This window comes from Corythoichthys intestinalis, chromosome 20, assembly GCF_030265065.1.
Source record: "Corythoichthys intestinalis isolate RoL2023-P3 chromosome 20, ASM3026506v1, whole genome shotgun sequence".
NCBI lineage: Eukaryota > Metazoa > Chordata > Actinopteri > Syngnathiformes > Syngnathidae > Corythoichthys > Corythoichthys intestinalis.
This window is the reverse complement of record NC_080414.1, coordinates 15,120,279-15,138,494: the sequence shown is the minus strand read 5'-3', so window position 1 is coordinate 15,138,494 and position 18,216 is coordinate 15,120,279. Positions and strand designations below refer to the sequence as shown.

The 18,216-nt window shown below is 40.5% G+C and overlaps 2 protein-coding genes across 2 annotated transcripts; one reads left to right on the top strand and one right to left on the bottom strand.

The window, feature by feature from the left end:
• The first annotated feature begins 96 nt into the window (after nucleotides 1-96).
• lypla1 (lysophospholipase 1) lies at nucleotides 97-6,419 on the top strand. Its single transcript, XM_057824319.1, has 9 exons — nucleotides 97-334; nucleotides 487-518; nucleotides 661-726; nucleotides 800-847; nucleotides 915-985; nucleotides 1,058-1,131; nucleotides 1,489-1,590; nucleotides 3,245-3,421; nucleotides 3,481-6,419. The coding sequence occupies exons 1-9, from the start codon at nucleotides 266-268 to the stop codon at nucleotides 3,538-3,540; spliced, it is 699 nt and encodes a 232-aa protein (XP_057680302.1). The 5' UTR covers nucleotides 97-265; the 3' UTR covers nucleotides 3,541-6,419.
• LOC130908657 (regulator of G-protein signaling 20) lies at nucleotides 5,376-16,680 on the bottom strand. Its single transcript, XM_057824321.1, has 5 exons — nucleotides 16,626-16,680; nucleotides 16,022-16,185; nucleotides 11,969-12,052; nucleotides 11,651-11,885; nucleotides 5,376-6,791 (listed from the first exon to the last, which is right to left on the bottom strand). The coding sequence occupies exons 2-5, from the start codon at nucleotides 16,159-16,161 to the stop codon at nucleotides 6,597-6,599; spliced, it is 654 nt and encodes a 217-aa protein (XP_057680304.1). The 5' UTR covers nucleotides 16,162-16,185; nucleotides 16,626-16,680; the 3' UTR covers nucleotides 5,376-6,596.
• Between the last annotated feature and the right edge of the window lie 1,536 nt (nucleotides 16,681-18,216).

The window sequence follows — 18,216 nt, the reverse complement described above, 5'->3', positions numbered from 1 at the left end:
TTTTGCTTTGGAGGCGTTGAATCAACCAATCACCGCCTAGAATTTGTGAGCCATCCATAAAATAACCAATCATAATGCTGGAAAGGCGGGACTTCCGGTACCGCCTCTTAATACCGAGTAGTGTGTAGTCTGCTCGTACTGTTGTTTCCCAACAAACAAAACTTCCCCAAAACCCGTTTAACAACGGTTGCCTTTCTTCCTTAAAACACTTTAAAACAACATTTAGCTGTAAAGCAGCTTCTTAACGGGTATTTACCGTTATTGTATGTGCGGTAATAACATGTCGGCGCCTCTACCTGCCATCGTGCCTGCTGCCCGCAAAGCCACCGCGGCGGTGAGTCGTTAATCCCGACTGTCACTATGTAGCACCACCTCCCTTTGTTGGATCGAATTAGCATGAAACTCGATTTAAATGTGTATTTGCTGAGAAAGCAGCTGTCAATTATGCATAGCATTCGGCTAACTGACGTTTGAAAACCTTTGCAGGTAATTTTCCTGCATGGCCTCGGTGACACGGGGTAGGTCACCGTATTTATTTGTATTTTATTCTAACCGCAATATCGATTACACACTTTAAATATGAAGTCATACACATAAAAAGTTTTGTTTTTAATTAAACTTGACTAAATGCATTTCATTTGTTGTTGATTTTTTTGCCAGACATGGCTGGGCAGAAGCCTTTGGTGGCATCAGGATACCACACATCAAGTACATCTGTCCACATGCGTAAGTATTCATAAAAAAAGAACGTATACGTATTACGCAAAATGTAATTTTTTTCTCCATTTCCAATTCACAGTCCTTCCATGCCTGTCACTTTAAATATGCGAATGTCCATGCCTTCCTGGTAAGTGTCTGCATTTCAAAATAAAAATGTATACATTCATAAAATCACATTTATGTTTTTTTTTAAGGTTTGACATTTACGGCTTAAGCCCGGAAGCGGAAGAAGACGAGGCCGGCATCAAGAGAGCGTCAGACAACAGTGAGTCAATTCGTTAAAAATGAGGTCGTAGTTTTGCGTTTGGACATTTACAGACTTCTGATTGATCCTCAGTTAAAGCCATGATAGACCAGGAAGTCAAGAATGGTATTCCATCCCATAGAATCATCCTGGGTGGATTCTCACAGGTAATACAGTACTAACCATAGCAATGTAGAAAGAGGGTTGCGACACTCCTATAGGGATCCATTATACGATTCTACTTCTTGGTAATGGAGCCTCAAATAGTTCCAAATATCGCTTTGATGGGGGCGGACCCCAATAAGATAATCAAACAAGTACTTAGATACATGATTTTATCCATTTTTACCATAAATGTCGCAATTACCACTGTCAGTTCCATCGAACTATTCAGGCCGCCGTGCACTACGTGACCACTCGGGGTGAGATCAGGGTGTTGCAACTGTCCTTCTACATGGCTCTGGTACTAACATTTGGGAGTTTTAATGCTCAAGAGTGATGTGTTGTATTTGGCTTGACCTCAGGGTGGCGCTCTGTCGCTGTACACGGCTCTGACCACCCAGCAGAAGCTGGCCGGGGTGGTCGCCCTTAGTTGCTGGCTTCCTCTGCGCAATGCCTTTCCTCAGGTAGACAAGCAACAAAAATTTTAAAGTGCATATTTCGCTGTATGAAATCCAAAATAATGATAATTTCTACAACTGTGTCAAAATCTGTTATTTTCCATAACAAAAGCAGATCTACAGTATCTAAATTTGATTCATTACAAAAAGAAAAATTGTGCATTATTTAAATGTTTTTCCCCCCTAAGTGTTTTAAATTTAAGGGAAAAAAAAGAGGCATTTATTGTTTTAATTTTTACCCTAAGATATTTATAAATAAAAAGGGGAACTTATTTTCTTCCTATTTTGTTATTTGTAATAAAAACCAAATGTTTAAAAAAACAACAACAACAAAAAGAGAAGGAAAAAATACAAATAAAACTAGGCTTGCAAGCAGGACTGAATGAGCCCTCGCAGTCTGGATTAACTCGGACGGCACACAGCTCAGGCTGGTGGCAGATCGTCCCCCTCGAAACCCGCCTTTTTTGTGTGTGTGGGACCTCTTTTGAATAGTAGGCATGGTTGAAAGAGATGTTTTTGTATATCCTGTGATGAGACATACATTAACACACGTAGGTGAAAATCCCCCAATTGAAGAGGCTCCTACAAATAAAAGGAGGTGCTACTAAGCTGTGCAGCCACACCATTATTCAAAGCCAAAATGAGTCTTGTAATTGGACCGATTCGACCAACTGTGACAAATTTCGTAGCTCTATAAGCTGCCTGAGTCCCCGAAGAGATCTACTTCCTCTTAATGGCGAACAAAGGGTCATCATGGAAACAGACAGAGACGTGGACATGGGCCTTAAAATGTAGTATTACAAAAGGTCAGTAAAGTAAGAATGTAAAATGAGTTACTTTCTTTTGCCATTAGTTGGCGCTGCAGGGTTGATACAAATGAGCCCTACAGGACCCTTCAGGGTACGACTTGCATCAAGCACGAGCAATTTGGCCCAGATATATATTTTGTATCTGCCATGTTACGCCTGTTCAAAATTTGTGGTGAGGCAAAATGGCTTCGGTCATTTTCACTTTCGTGTTTGGACTCATCTGCTTCAACAAAACCTCATTATTTTTCATCAGGCACCTGAACACGTGTCTTAAGGCTCCTTCGATGCAGGTTTGAGGTAAATTTATTTTTTTTCTCTTGGAGGAGGACCCTGTCTAGTAAAAAGTTGGTTTCCTGTTCTCAGCAGGGGGTGCCAGGCTTAATGGGTAATATTCCAACACAGTCGTGTTCAGGCTGGGATACCTCACATACATACCAGATATGAAAAAGATTGAACCTTGGATCAGGGAGTTATATTAGTCATATACTGAATTTGGCGTTTTGCCCAAAAAAAAAAACAAAAAAAAAAGGCCGATTTTGGCATCCCACTCATGTCAGGCCTATGAATGGAAACTCACAATTTTGAAAACTTTTTAGATCTCATATGTCCCATGAACAGACTCACCAATTTTGAGGAGGATCCAAGTAACTCCCTGGCACCAATGTCTCAAATATGCCCCGGTAAATCGATGTAAATTTCACATTCAGTCCAAAATACCCCATTTCCTGTTGGGTTTGGAATATGGGTGCAAGAGATTTTTTGGAGCAGTTTTGCCACCCCCGTATTTTGTTATCTGTAATAGAAACTCTGAGTGCTCCTCTAGTTTATCCGTTATACTTGTTTTAATACAGGCGTCGGCTATCGGAGTCAACAAGGATGTACCGGTACTGCAATGTCACGGTGACGCCGACCCTTTGGTCCCATTGTCCTTCGGCAGTCGCACCGCTGAAAAACTGAAGACCCTTTTGGCCCCCGATAATGTCACCTTCAAGTCCTACTCGGGCCTGCCGCACAGCGCCTGCCCGGAGGTACCGTAAAAGGTAATTTTTTAGCCACTTTTTTCAATTTTAACATCACTTGTTTCCAGGAAATGGTGGACATCAAACGTTTCATCGAGAAGCATCTACCCGCCGTTAGCGATGAATGAACACACGATCCCACCGGAATCTGCTCTGAGGACACTTGACGAGAAAAAAACACGCCTCCACCGATGCGCCGTTTTTTTTTCAGCGATGTGCGGGACTGCTGCACGTGAGGCTCGTCCAGTCCCGTCCCGCAGCGGCGTTACCTTAGCGTGACGTTAGTTGCTTGTTGCAATGCTAAGAAGCCATTTCCTATAACGGAGTAACTAGGGCTGTATTTTAACGCACAATAAATGGCCTATTAAGTGTTTTTTTTTTTTTTTTAAATTAGTGGACGCAAAAACTGCTTACTAGCTGGCTTACTCATTGGCTGCCATTGATGGTAATAGACGTCCAAATCCTGGGAGAACTGACTACACGGGCGTAGGTTTGGTCTCAACATTGGTAGGGACACTATAACAGCATAACCTGCATGTACACTTTTTGCTGGGGACGGGGCATTTTTAAGACCAAACAGATTGGGTGAATGGGGGTCAGGGCTACATTTCTCACGAATATGCTGATGCCTTTCCTGTGTAAAAATGAAAAAAATTTGTTATTTTCATTGGAGAGAGTCATTTTTTCCAAATGGGGGAATTACTCCTTGGTTCATATAAAGGAAATTTACAATTTTTTGTGGGGGTAGGGGTTAAAAATGTCTGCAATGGCTGCAAATCAAAATATTAAATGATATAGAAAATAAATGCATTTTTATTTATGAATATATCCACTTAATGCATGGTTGAATTAACGTTAACAGTAGAAAACAAAAACAGGGACAGTTCTCTTTAAGCACCTTCCTATTCAAGTTTTGCAGGTTAGCAAGTTCACACAGTTTAATGCAGGGGTGTCCAAACTTTTTGCAAAGGGGGCCAGATTTGGTGTGGCAAAAATGTGGGGGGCCGACCTTGGCTGACGCCCTTTACGTAGAACAATATATTTAACCAAATTTTAGCAACCCATTCTGTGTGTCACATATATTATATATATTTTTTAATTAATGATTTCAATCTCGCCATTAGCCTTTTTGGCGTTCTCTTTCGAGTCTCAGGCTCCTGCAAAATACTGCTGCTGTGAAATTGAACTAGCTTTAAGTTGCTTCAATTTCTCGCTGCGTATCTTCCCTGTAATCTGGTCGTACATGGCAGCGTGTCTCGTTTGGTAATATCGCCTCACATTTTGAACTCTTTAAAAACAGTGACTGTCTCTTTGCAAATGAGACATACAGTTGCTGCGTATTTCAGTGAAGAAATAGTCCAATTTCCATCTATCCTTGAAGTGTCGGCCGTCGCAGTCTTTTTTTGTTGATTGTCGCTATTTTAGAAAATTGGAAGTAAAGGGTCACAGTGTTGCTTAGAGTGCTACTGCCTTTTAGTGGGTAAATGAGGAGCAGCGTTTAGTGTGTCAGCTACTTCATATGCTGGTTGCTGTACTGCTGACCAATTTATTAAGTGTGTGTGGGCCAGACGGTATTGATTTTATGACAGAGGCTGGGGGCTGGATGAAATTTGACCAAAGGCCGCATTTGGCCCCCAGGCCGGACTTTGGACATGTCTGGTTTAATGTAATGTTAGGTCTGGTAATTGCCAGACTTTCAGTACCAAAATTAGTGGTGTTTCCCACATTCACAACATTGATGTCTTTTTAAATAACAGTGGCTGCTGCTGCCCCCCCCCCCCCCCCAAAAAAATCCCTCCTCTTCGAAGGGGGCGGAGGAGGCGTTTGAGGGGGGAAAAAATGGACCGACACATGAACAGCTGAATAGGGATAAATGTAAGTCTGAACATAATGAAAATAATAATAATAATAGTAGGGTCTATTCGTTCTTTACGACATATGGAACGACAATCTAAATGACCTATATAACTGAAGTCATACGTATAATGCAAATAAGGTTGCTTAAAAGTTGATGAAGACAATTTGAGCATCCTTAAAAGTTGGGAGTGTTATTTCATTACCTGTGCAAACATACGCCCTTGGCTGACTGAATGAAGCCCACCCTTGTTCAAATGGATTTGGACATCTATCAAGGTCAATGGCAGCTAATGTGTTAAAAATGGTGAATGTCATTTTTAGGATTGAAACCCTCCTGTTTTTTCTGGTTAAAGTGACAAGTTTTGATGCATTGAAAAAAAATGAAATAACGTCATCATTTAACATCAATATTGATTGAAATGGTGAGTGAAAGAGTTTAAATTATTGATGATATTTTGTTTTGGGTCATTAAACACTTTCCCAGGCAAATTGACCCAATTTACAGTTTTTAAAAAATTAGCATGTATTTTTTTAGTTAAAAAAAATACAAGTCAAAATGTCACTATAATACAGTAGATTCAAATGGTAATGCAGATAATCAATGTTTTAAATTTGATGGGTTTTGGACACTTGGAGTATTAAAAAATTAATACCACAACCTGGTCAAAATTGATTTTAGCAACCAATGTAATGGGAGGGTTAAATTATATTTTAGGCAAAAGTAATTATAAAAAAACTTTGCAAAAATTGTCTCATTAAATGACACCACAATCCAAACAACATGATTGTGCTTTTATTTGACTGCTTTCACACAAACGTTTGGCCCTGATACGCAACTAGAACTACAGCGCCGGCCATGTTTTCACGTCTCTTCTCATCGAAAATCACAGTATCGAAATGCATCGACTAGATATATATATATGTATATATTATTATCTGTATACAGTAATTCTTATTTCCAGGTTTGAAAGCTGGAGAGTAGCTGAAAAGCACCAAAGTCGAATGTGGCACATGTCCGAATGTTGTCGAAATGCGCCCTTGTGTAGAAGATCCCAAAGGCACTTTCCATCCTCTAAATTGGTGTCAAATGAAAAGTTGCTATGTTTTTAAGGCTCACGACTGACCTAAAACATAGCGAAATGCAGTGGATGTGCCGGACCCTCCTGGAAACAAGGTAGAAAAGTGCAACGTCAAGCGCAAGGGAGTGTAGAAAAATAGACATTTCCGGGCTAACCGTGCGATTCGGGACGTACGACCGGAAACCCTTCAGCTTGGGACGCATGCGGCTTTGCTTTTCTTTTGTTTTTTAAAGCTAATCGTGAGTCCTCTATGGCTTCTGCGTCGGCGGTGGTTCTTCCAGGCTCTTGAGCAGATCCGTGTAGGCGGCGGAGTTGATGTAGCGAGGGTACGAGTCTCTCTGCATCAGAGTGTAGATCTGTTGCTGGGCGTCGTCGAAGGTGTGCGAGGTGGGATCCAGCATGTTGCGGTTGATCACGTCGCGCACGCGGGAATCCAGGCTAACCTGCAATTAGCAGAAATAATCGTTAGTAACATCATCTGAAGCTTCAGCGTACGAAACTTCTTACTACGTAACGTCTGTTTCTGTCATAGCTGTAGTCGTCATCTGTTGCTTCAGTGTCCACAACATAGTTGTAGTCCCTAAATAATAGTACAGAAAGTCGTAGTACATAATGGCATAGTTGTCGTTGTACAGAGCGACATACAATGGGGCAAATAAGTATTTAGTCAACCACCAATTGTGCAAGTTCTCCTACTTGAAAAGATTAGAGAGGCCTGTAATTGTCAACATGGGTAAACCTCAGCCATGACAGACAGAATGTGGAAAAATAAACCAGAAAATCACATTGTTTGATTTTTAAAGAATTTATTTCCAAATTAGAGTGGAAAATAAGTATTTGGTCACCTACAAACAAGCAAGATTTCTGGCTGTCAAAGAGGTCTAACTTCTAACGAGGTCTAACGAGGCTCCACTCGTTACCTGTATTAATGGCACCTGTTTTAACTCATTATCGGTATAAAAGACACCTGTCCACAAGCTCAGTCAGTCACACTCCAAACTCCACTATTGCCAAGACCAAAGAGCTGTCGAAGGACACCAGAGACAAAATTGTAGACCTGCACCAGGCTGGGAAGACTGAATCTGCAATAGGTAAAACGCTTGGTGTAAAGAAATAAACTGTGGGAACAATTATTAGAAAATGGAAGACATACAAGAACAGTGAGCAAAAATCCCAGAACCACACGGGGGGACCTAGTGAATGACCTACAGAGAGCTGGGACCACAGTAACAAAGGCTACTATCAGTAACACAATGCGCCGCCAGGCACTCAAATCCTGCACTGCCAGACGTGTCCCCCTGCTGAAGAAAGTACACATCCAAGCCCGTCTGCAGTTCGCTAGAGAGCATTTGGATGATCCAGAAGAGGACTGGGAGAATGTGTTATGGTCAGATGAAACCAAAATAGAACTTTTTGGTAGAAACACAGGTTCTCGTCTTTGGAGGAGAAATTGTACTGAATTGCATCGGAAGAACACCATACCCACTGTGAAGCATGGGGGTGGAAACATCATGCTTTGGGGCTGTTTTTCTGCAAAGGGACCAGGACAACTGATCTGTGAAAAGGAAAGAATGAATGAGGCCATGGATCGAGAGATTTTGAGTGAAAATGTCCTTCCAACAGCAAAAGCATTGAAGATGAGACGTGGCTGGGTCTTTTAGCATGACAATGATCCCAAACACACAGCCAGGGCAACAAAGGAGTGGCTTCGTAAGAAGCATTTCAAGGTCCTGGAGTGGCCTAACCAGTCTCCAGATCTCAGCCCCATAGAAAATCTGTGGAGGGAGTTGAAAGTCCGTGTTGCCAACGAGAGCCCCAAAACATCACTGCTCTAGAGGAGATCTGCATGGAGGAATGGGCCAAAATACCAGCAACAGTGTGTGAAAAGCTTGTGAAGAGTCACAGAAAACGTTTGGCCTCCGTTCTTGCCAACAAAGGGTACATAACAAAGTATTGAGATGAACTTTTGGTTTTGACCAAATACTTCTTTTCCACCATGATTTGCAAATAAATTCTTTAAAAATCAAACAATCTGATTTTGTTTTTTTTTTTCACATTCTGTCTCTCATGGTTGAGGTTTACCCATGTTGACAATTACAGGCCTCTCTAATATTTTCAAGTGGGAGAACTTGCACAATTAGTTTGTTGACTAAATACTTATTTGCCCCACTGTAACTCGTAACGTCCAGGATGTCGTAGTCCAGAACCTTGTAGTTCACAACATTCTAGCCGGTAACATTTTATGTCAGTAATGGTGGAGCTCAGAACTTCGTAACATCATAGTTTTTTGGAGTCCTACCAAGACTTTGCCCTCTTCTTGTGTACGAGGTGCCCATGTCAACGGTGGGGACATTGGAAAGGACCATTGGCCGCTTTCTCCGCAGGTGGCTTGGGTTCACTTGATCCCTCAGCAGCATCGCTCTGTATGCCATTCCACCATGCTGCAGCTCCCAATCAGTGGCCTGTCTGAGGAATTTAGAGTTACACGTGCCAGGGAGTTGATGATGTACCGGGACTCCGCCGACAAAAAAGTCACCACAGCAGGAATCGTGGGAAGGAGAGAGGAAGTGGAAGACGCAGGAAGGCGTGGACAGAGGAGAGGCACGACTGCAACACAACATCTTGGTGGGCAATAGGGCTGTCGGCCGGGCAGGGCTTGGCAGCTAGCCCAAGCCCCGCTAGGACAAAGCCACAGGAAAAGAAAAACGTCAGATGGTACAGGATGTGATCAGAGCAGAGTTGGAGGAGGATCGGTGGGTTGAAATGGTAGCTATGTATCAACAAGGCGCCTGGATGAGGTGGGAGCATGCCGAACAGGGAAAAATCCCCTGACCAGAGCTCAGGAGGCTTGAACCACAGCACATCAATTTCCTCATCCAATCAGTGTACGATGTTCTCTCAAGCCCAACTAACTTGCAGCGCTGGGGATTAGCAAACACTGCAGAATGCTTGCTGTGCCAGAAAAGAGCCACCCTAGAGCACATCCTCAGCTGCTGCCCAAAGGCCTTGGGGAAGGGCGGTACAACTGGCGTCACGACCAGGTTCTCAGGGCCTTGGCCGATACACTCGGCACAGCTATTACAAACTGCAGGTACCAGAACACTCCCAAGCAGTCCATCACTTCATCAAAGCTGGGGAAAAGGAGCAACATCAGCCAAATACCTCTGGGGCGCTTCTCACCACCAAACAGAACTGGAAACTCCAAGTCGACCTAGGGAGCTCAAGTTCCCAGAGAACATCTTGGCCACTTTAATCCACCCAGACATGGTGCTAACATCAGAGTCGAAAAAGCAAATGGTCCTGTTCAAGTTTACTGTCCCTTGGGAAGACAAATTGGAAGAGGCCAATGAACGTAAGAAGGCCAAATATGCGGAGTTGGTAACCGAGTGCCGGAGCAATGACTGGAAAGCCTGCTGCCAACCAGTTGAGGTTGGGTGTCAGGGTTTTGCTGGTCAGTCACTATCTCGAACCCTGAAACTCCTTGGAGTGAAAGGGCAACTGTGCCGAAAAGCCATCAAATCAATCTCCGAGGCTGCAGAAAAAGCCTCAAGATGACTCTGGATCTGGAGATGGGATCCTTGAAGTAGCAGGCCAATTGAACACAAGTTCAGGGCTGATCACCCCCGGCTGGGTCGTTGGCACAAGGGTGTCTGATGATCAAAGACCTGGAACACCCTTTGACCTCCGGTTCATTACTGATGATGTGTCCAAGTAGCACCTAGAGGTGTACTTAAGAACTGTAAGGCATAGTCCACAATGTCGTAGTTTGTAATGTAGTCAAAGTTTCTTGTCCAAAACGTCGTAATCCAGAAAGTAATAGATCACAACATTGTAATCACTATTGTTTTAGTCTGGAATGTCACAGTACGAAACAGCATAGTTCAGATTGCTGTAGTCTATAACATCTTAGTTTGTAACATTAATATTTGTAATATCATATTGCAGGGTGTAGTTGATAGTGTTTTAGTCCAGTACGTTGTTGTCCAAAATTTTGTATTCAAGAACATCGTAGTTAGCAATATCGTGGTCTGTAACGTTTTAGTCATACTCCAGAATGTAGTCGTTCGTAACGTTGTAGTCGGTAAAGTTTTAGTCCAGAGTGTCGTAATACAGAAAGTCATAGTTTACAACATCATAATCAGTAATCTTTTAGCCAAAAATGACACAGTCTGTAATGGCCTGGTTCAAAACGTTATAACGTGGTAGTTCACAACATCGTAGTTGCAAATGTTTTATTCCAGAATATCACAGTCCTTAATTGCGTAGTTCAGAATGCCATAAAGTTGTAGTTAGTAACATTAATATTTATAACATAGTGCAGAATGTCATAGTATGTAATGTCGTAGTCGGTAACTTTTTAGTCCAGAACAGTGTAGTCCACTATTTCATAGTCCAGAACGTCATAGTTCACAATATATCGTAGTCGGTAACATTTTAGTCCCGAGAGTTCATAACGTCGTAGTTCGAGATGTCACAGTCCAGAATGTCGTAGTTTTGGCGTCACTGTCGAAAATGTAGGAGTCCAGAACGTCATAGTCCAGAAAGTTGTAGTTCATTATATATTGTAGTCGGTAATGTTTTAGTCGTGAAATTTCCTAACGTCATTGTTCGCAACGTCGTAGTTCAGAATGTCGAAGTTTATAACATTGTTGTTGATAATGCTGAAGTCCAGAATGTCGTACTCCAAAAAGTCGTCGTTCACAATATATCATAGTCGGTAATGTTTTCGTCCTGAAAAATCATAATGTTGTAGTTCATAACGTCATAGTTCAAAATATATCATAGTCAGTAACATTTTAGTCCACAGAGTTCAAAACATCGTTGTTCGAAATAGTAAAGAATGTCGTAGTTTTTTACTTCACTGTCGATAATGTTGGAGTCCAGAACGTTGTACTCTAGAAAGTTGTCGTTCACAATATATTGTTGTCGGTAACGTTTTAGTTGTGGGAGTTCATAACGTCATAATTTAGAATATCGTAGTTTTTTTCATTGTTGCCGATAATGTTGAAGTCCATAATGTCGTAATCCAGAAATTTGTAATTCACAGTATCGTAAATGGTAATATCTAGACCATTGTAGTCAATAACGGTATAATAATAAAATGTATTTAACACTGTAGTTCAGAATGTTGTAGCCCATGACGACCTAGTCCTTAATGTCGTAGTTAGCAACATGAAAGTCCAGAATGTCATAGTTCGTAACATCGTAGTGGCTAATGTTTTGGTCCAGAACGTAAAAACATAATCCGTAACTTCTTTGGAGCTAGCATGCATACCTGAATGAAAAATCAGTCTTTCTTTACCTCCTTCGGGGAGAGGATGGAGATAAAATCCTCGTATATTTGCCGCACTTTCTCCTCCACCACTGTCTTGTTGGTCTCCTTCTTGAGTTCCTCGCAAGCCAGCCAGAACATCATGTTCTCCTCACTGAACTCGGTGCGCAGGAATTGGCGGAAGCAACCGCGCCCCGCCGCGCTTTTCATCACCTTCTCGAATGACGACGTCCAGGACCGAGCGTCTTCCAATGTGGGTTTAGGTCTTTTGGGGAAATTGAGATTAGAGAAAAATCGGATTAGCTAAAACTCGGATTAGATCATTCGTATTCATCCAGCGGTTCTTACGTTTCTTCACAGTTGTTGGCGGCGTCTGTCCTGCGATCGCACGCTGACCTCTGGATTGTCTCGTCCTCGCCTCTAACGGTTAAACTGCAAGGCAGTTAACTCTTTCAGTGCCAGTGACAATGATCGGGTCATTTGTTTAACTTGTAGACGTCCAGTTGGGAGTGGCTAATCGGTGTGAACACAAACCCCCTTTGACGCTGTTCATTTTTTAAAATTTGGCGTGAAAAACACGGGAGAGCTAAGTGAAGCTAATGCAGAGCTAAGCGATGCTAAACAGAGCTAAGCAAAGCTAAACGGTGCTAAATGAAGCTAAGCGACTGATACTCAGTCCGTCATTGTGGAACAGTCCATTGTAGTGCGTGTGTGTGGGAGAGATAATATAAATGCTGCATTCAAATGGCTCTCTTTTTTGTTTTGTTATTTGTTTGTTTGGTATGCTGACATAATTATACATGACGAATAGTTGGGGGTGCTGATGGCTCCGGTGGCCCAAGCTCTTGCTCATTGGGGCAAGGGCAGCTGGTTTGGGGCCCCCTACTGGTTGGGGGCCTAAGGCGATCGCCTACTTCGTCTGAATAGTAGATCCGCCTATGCGTGTGCGTCAGTGTGGCGGGAGTGGAGGGGTCAAGTCATCAGCCAATCAAACGTGCGTTTGAGGGGCAAAAAATGGACCAGCACATTCAGCAAGTGAAAAGGGGTAAATGTAAGTCTGAACATAATGAAAATAGTTCACTTAACAATGGTAGGACGTATTCTATCCATGCAACATATGGGAAGACAATCTACGTTTTTACTATATTATTATATACAGTGGGGCAAATAAGTATTTAGTCAACCACTAATTGTGCAAGTTCTCCCACTTGAAAATATTAGAGAGGCCTGTAATTGTCAACATGGGTAAACCTCAACCATGAGAGACAGAATGTGGAAAAAAAAAAACACAAAATCACATTGTTTGATTTTTAAAGAATTTATTTGCAAATCATGGTGGAAAATAAGTATTTGGTCAATACCAAAAGTTCATCGAAGCCACTTCTTTGTTGCCCTGGCTGTGTGTTTGGGATCATTGTCATGCTGAAAGACCCAGCCACGTCTCATCTTCAATGCCCTTGCTGATGGAAGGAGATTTTCACTCAAAATCTCTCGATACATGGCCCTATTCATTCTTTCTTTTACACAGATCGGTCATCACGGTCCCTTTGCAGAAAAACAGAACCAAAGCATGATGTTTCCACCCCCATGCTTCACAGTGGGTATGGTGTTCTTCGGATGCAATTCAGTATTCTTTCTCCTCCAAACACAAGAACCTGTGTTTCTCCCCAAAAAAGTTCTATTTTGGTTTCATCTGACCATAACACATTCTCCCAGTCCTCTTCTGGATCATCCAAATGCTCTCTAGCGAACCGCAGACAGGCCTGGACGTGTACTTTCTTCAGCAGGGGGATACGTATGGCAGTGCAGGATTTGAGTCCCTGGCGGCGCATTGTGTTACTGATAGTAGCCTTTGTTACTGTGGTCCCAGCTCTCTGTAGGTCATTCACTAGGTCCCCCCGTGTGGTTCTGGGATTTTTGCTCACTGTTCTTGTATGTCTTCCATTTTCTAATAATTGTTCCCACTGTTTATTTCTTTACACCAAGCGTTTTACCTATTGCAGATTCAGTCTTCCCAGCCTGGTGCAGGTCTACAATTTTTTCTCTGGTGTCCTTCGACAGCTCTTTGGTCTTGGCAATAGTGGAGTTTGGAGTGTGACTGACTGAGCTTGTGGACAGGTGTCTTTTATACCGATAATGAGTTAAAACAGGTGCCATTAATACAGGTAACGAGTGGAGCCTCGTTAGAAGAAGTTAGACATCTTTGACAGCCAGAAATCTTGCTTGTTTGTAGGTGACCAAATACTTATTTTCCACTCTAATTTGGAAATAAATTCTTTAAAAATCAAACAATGTGATTTTCTGGGGGGGGGGGTTTCCACATTTTGTCTCTCATGGTTGAGGTTTACCCATGTTGACAATTACAGGCCTCTCTAAACTTTTCAAGAAGGAGAACTTGCACAATTGATGGTTGACCAAATACTTATTTGCCCCACTGTAAATATTAATGTATTACTGAATTCGTTATATAATGCAAATAAGGTTGCTTAAAAGATGGTGGGGACAATTTGAGTATCCTGAAAATTTGGTCATCTTATGTCCCTATTTAAAGCTACGCCCCTGCGCTAAGGCCATAATTATCCAAGTCAATGCCAGCCAATCAATTTTGTTCAATATTACCGTGATAAGCTTATAGCTGAGTACCATTTAAAGGAAAAGTGTGATATTATTAGAAGATAAGACTTGGGAATGTTCCAGTGGGAACGCGGTGTAAATAGCTCGAAGACATGTAATTAAAATGTACCCAGCACCTGACACCAGGTCTAATTGGTTCAGAACGGCCCACTCGGGAACGCGCCAACAATTAAGACACACCTGAGGGGCGAAAAGAGTTACTCTGACCTCCCTAAAGGACGTAAGCGGCGTGTGCTTCGAAAACACGTTCAGCCAAAAGTCGAAACACGTGGATTGATTTCTTTTGTTTGACCTAGTAAGGCAATACTGAGAATATTTACCCCCTTTTTTTTTTTAGAATTTTAAATTATTTTTGTTGGGGAAATTGTAGAAAAATGCTATTCTAAAAGTTTTTTTTTTTTTTTAATATTTTGTTGTAAAAAAAAAACATTTTGAATAAAATACAAAAATATTTGCATAAAAAGTTAAAATGTAATCTATGAAATCAGTTCTAAAGAAATTTAAATAAATTATTAAATTCTAAATAAACGAAGGCATTTCTTAAAAAATATTTAACTGTAAAAATGAAACATTTTGAATAATACAAAACATTCGCCTTTTGAAAAGTTTTTTTTTTTTTTTTTTTTAATTACAATGTGGTAATCTAAACCATTTTGAAATAGAGTGAAGCAATCACGGTTTATTTAAATAAAATAAAATTAACATCAGTAAATGTTATGAGTTTAACAATTATAATGTATACTTTATTTTATGGATTATTTCAATAAGTAAAATATTAAGTTACTTTTGATTTGACTCATTCTGCTTAAACATAAGTGATCCAAAATACTTTTGCGTTTTTACTAATTTGTTATTCGTTGTTTATTATATAGTGTTAATTATACGTATTTTAAATATTGCATTAAATAATTCGCTAATTATTGCTTTTAAATTATTTATATTGGGGAGATTGTAGTAAATGTTTTTTGAATATTTTATTGTAAAAAGGAAACATTTTGAAAAAATTACAAAAATACTTGCAAAAAACAGTACTTTTTAAAAAAAATTTTAATGGAGTAATCTTCTGATTACGCCCTAAATATACTCTCAAAATATTTAATTCCGAATAAATTAAGGCATTTTCAAAATATTTTATTATAAAAATGAAACATTTTAATAAAATACAAAAATATTTGCATAAAAAAACTTTTTTACATATCAAAATGTGGTAATCTACTATATCAAATGAAAGCAATCGTGGATAATTTTAGTAAAATAAATAAAATTAACATCAGTAAATGGTATGACTTTCACAATTATAATGTATACTTTATTTATAAAGTTGGTAGTGTTATGTCCCTACCGTCCCTATGCAAACCTACGCCCTTGGCTGACCCCCACTCACCCGATCTGTTTAGTCTTAGTAATGTCCCTTCCCCATCAAAAATTGTACATGCAGGTTATGCTGTTATATCGTCCCTACTAATGTTGAGACCAAACCTACACCCTTGAATTCTATCATGACTTGCTCTTAACTCATCGTCTGCCATTGACGGTTCGAGACGTCCAATCCCTTTGAAGTGGGAGGGTGGCAGCGAATGAACGTTGTTCATTCGCTGCCACCCTCCCACTTCAAAGGGATTGGACGTCTACTATTGAATATACTCATTTCAATTCACAGTGGACATCTATAATTGCTTCCTCCCATCTGAATGTGGTTTTAAATCTAGTACTACATAAAATACTATTTACATGTACTACCTGTTGTGATGTGCAGCGTGTCCTTACCATGAGCAGCTGCAGCAGCAGCACCAGCAGAAGCAGCAGGCGTTGGAGGCGTTGCCGGGGGCGTTGCCCATCCTGTGGCGGGCGTGGAGGACGCTGGCGGCGGCTTCCTGGTGCACCTGCATCTGCTGCCTCTTGCGCATCTCCAGCCGCTGCGAGCCCGCGAACTGCCAAGAAAAACCAAACCGGACCAACATTAGTCACATCTGCACATCCAATCCCTCCTCCCTTTTTTTCGTGAATGAATGTGCACAATGTGTGATGAGCAGCCTCCTCCTCTTCCTCACTCAGCCTGGCGACAAGCAGCATCCATCTGCCTCTTGCGCGATGGCAGCCAGCATAGTCCTCATTAACATGCACGTTTCCAAATAAAAGGAGTAAATTTGCATTTAAAACGCTGGCATTTGCATTAAAAACGTTCACGCACCGTTGCATGCAAATACAAGTGAACGAGCCTGGCTTTGGATGCTGCGTCTGCACCATAGCATCGTTTGGAAAAATGGACAACAACCATCCGATCTACATTTTAATCTAAAACTTCTCTTGTTGTGGCAAAAAATGCATAAAAATACACAAAATAGCAAGTAAAGCCTTCGTATGTACTCACAGTGTCACCATGAATGCCAGAATGCAGGTGCTGTTTTTGCAACGGGGAGGGGAGAGGAAAGGAGGGGGTGGATGCGCATGCGCACACAGAGGAGCAAGAGGTGCGGTGGCTTTAAGTTTTTTCCCCGCTCTAATATTATTTAATTTTATGACAGTGAAAAAAACCCACTGTGATTTACAAACACTATTTCATGAATGAATATTTACTTTTTATGCCTTCAAATCACGTCCAGCGTGTGCCTTAAAGTTGCAATGCAAAGGATGTCCACCAGAGGGGAGTAAAGTTTTATGTGAAAACATTGTATTTCTAAGTAATTAACTCATTGCCTGTCATTGACTATGATAGGAGTTGAAAATTCATTCAAATTAAACCAATGCATGTCAATTACTTTCTGTAACAGTCTTGTGCTAAATAGAATATGAAATATTAAAAATGCATTTACCGTATTGGCCCGACTCTAAAACGGCCCTGACTCTAAGACGACCCCCTGTTTTTCAAGACTCAAGTTAAAAAATAAGACTTTTTGAACATCAAATTAATTTTTATACAGAAAATAAATACAGTACATCTGAAACAAATTATTATAACAATATATTAGAGAGAAAAAGCATGTTATCTTGCCTCATTCAAATCTTAACATCTAAAGTTTAGATATCTTGGAGCAAAAAACTTTGAGCACCCCTGCTCTTAACAAACTGTTCACACATTCCCATAAAAAATGGCTAAATATGCCTATAAACTAAATTATGAATGCATAAAAAAACATCTCAAACAAAAACTTACCTTATGTTGGTCTTAACAGGGAGAAGTTGGATTCAGCCATGTGAAATGAGGCAGACCAGAGGGCAGTGTATCTAATCAATAAAACTAAATGCAAACACATTATTAAAATAAACCATTTAGGGCTGTCAAACGATTAAAATTTTTAATCGAGTTAATTACAGCTTAAAAATTAATTAATCACAATTAATCACAATTCCAACCATCTAAAAAATGTGCCATATTTTTCTGTAAATTATTGTTGGAATGGAAAGATAAGACACAAGATGGATATATACATTCAACATACGGTACATAAGGACTATTTGTTTATTATAACAATAAATCAACAAGATGGCATTAACATTATTAACATTCTGTTAAAGCGATCCATGGATAGAAAGACTTGTAGTTCTTAAAAGATAAATGTTAGTACAAGTTATAGAAATTTTATATTAAAACCCCTCTTCATGTTTTCGTTTTAATAAAATCTGTAAAATTTTCAATCAAAAAATAAACTATTAGCCCGCCATTGTTGAGGTCAATAATTACTTACACAATGCTCATGGGTGCTGAAGCCTTTAAAATCAGTCGCAACCAAGCGCCAGAGGAGGGCGCCAAACTCCAAAAAACACAACAAGTACACATTTTACTGTGCAGTCATTTTAATCTGTCTGAGCGGGGCATTTGTGCGTTAATTGTGTCATATTTTTTAACGTGATTAATTTAAAAAATTAATTACCGCCAGTTAACGCGATAATTTTGACAGCCCTAATCTGAAATAATGTGCAATCACATTTGTAAATGAATGGCTTCTGGTTTTGGAAATGTA

Excerpts from the sequence above, each read along its gene's own strand:
- lypla1 (XM_057824319.1), top strand. The coding sequence starts at position 266 with ATGTGCGGTAATAACATGTCGGCGCCTCTACCTGCCATCGTGCCTGCT. Across the intron at positions 335-486 it reads CCCGCAAAGCCACCGCGGCG|GTAATTTTCCTGCATGGCCT; the intron begins GTGAGTCGTTAA and ends AAACCTTTGCAG. Across the intron at positions 1,591-3,244 it reads TGCGCAATGCCTTTCCTCAG|GCGTCGGCTATCGGAGTCAA; the intron begins GTAGACAAGCAA and ends GTTTTAATACAG.
- LOC130908657 (XM_057824321.1), bottom strand. The coding sequence starts at position 16,161 with ATGCGCAAGAGGCAGCAGATGCAGGTGCACCAGGAAGCCGCCGCCAGC. Across the intron at positions 12,053-16,021 it reads TGCTGCTGCAGCTGCTCATG|TTTAACCGTTAGAGGCGAGG; the intron begins GTAAGGACACGC and ends ACTGCCTTGCAG. Across the intron at positions 11,886-11,968 it reads GCCAACAACTGTGAAGAAAC|ACCTAAACCCACATTGGAAG; the intron begins GTAAGAACCGCT and ends TTTCCCCAAAAG.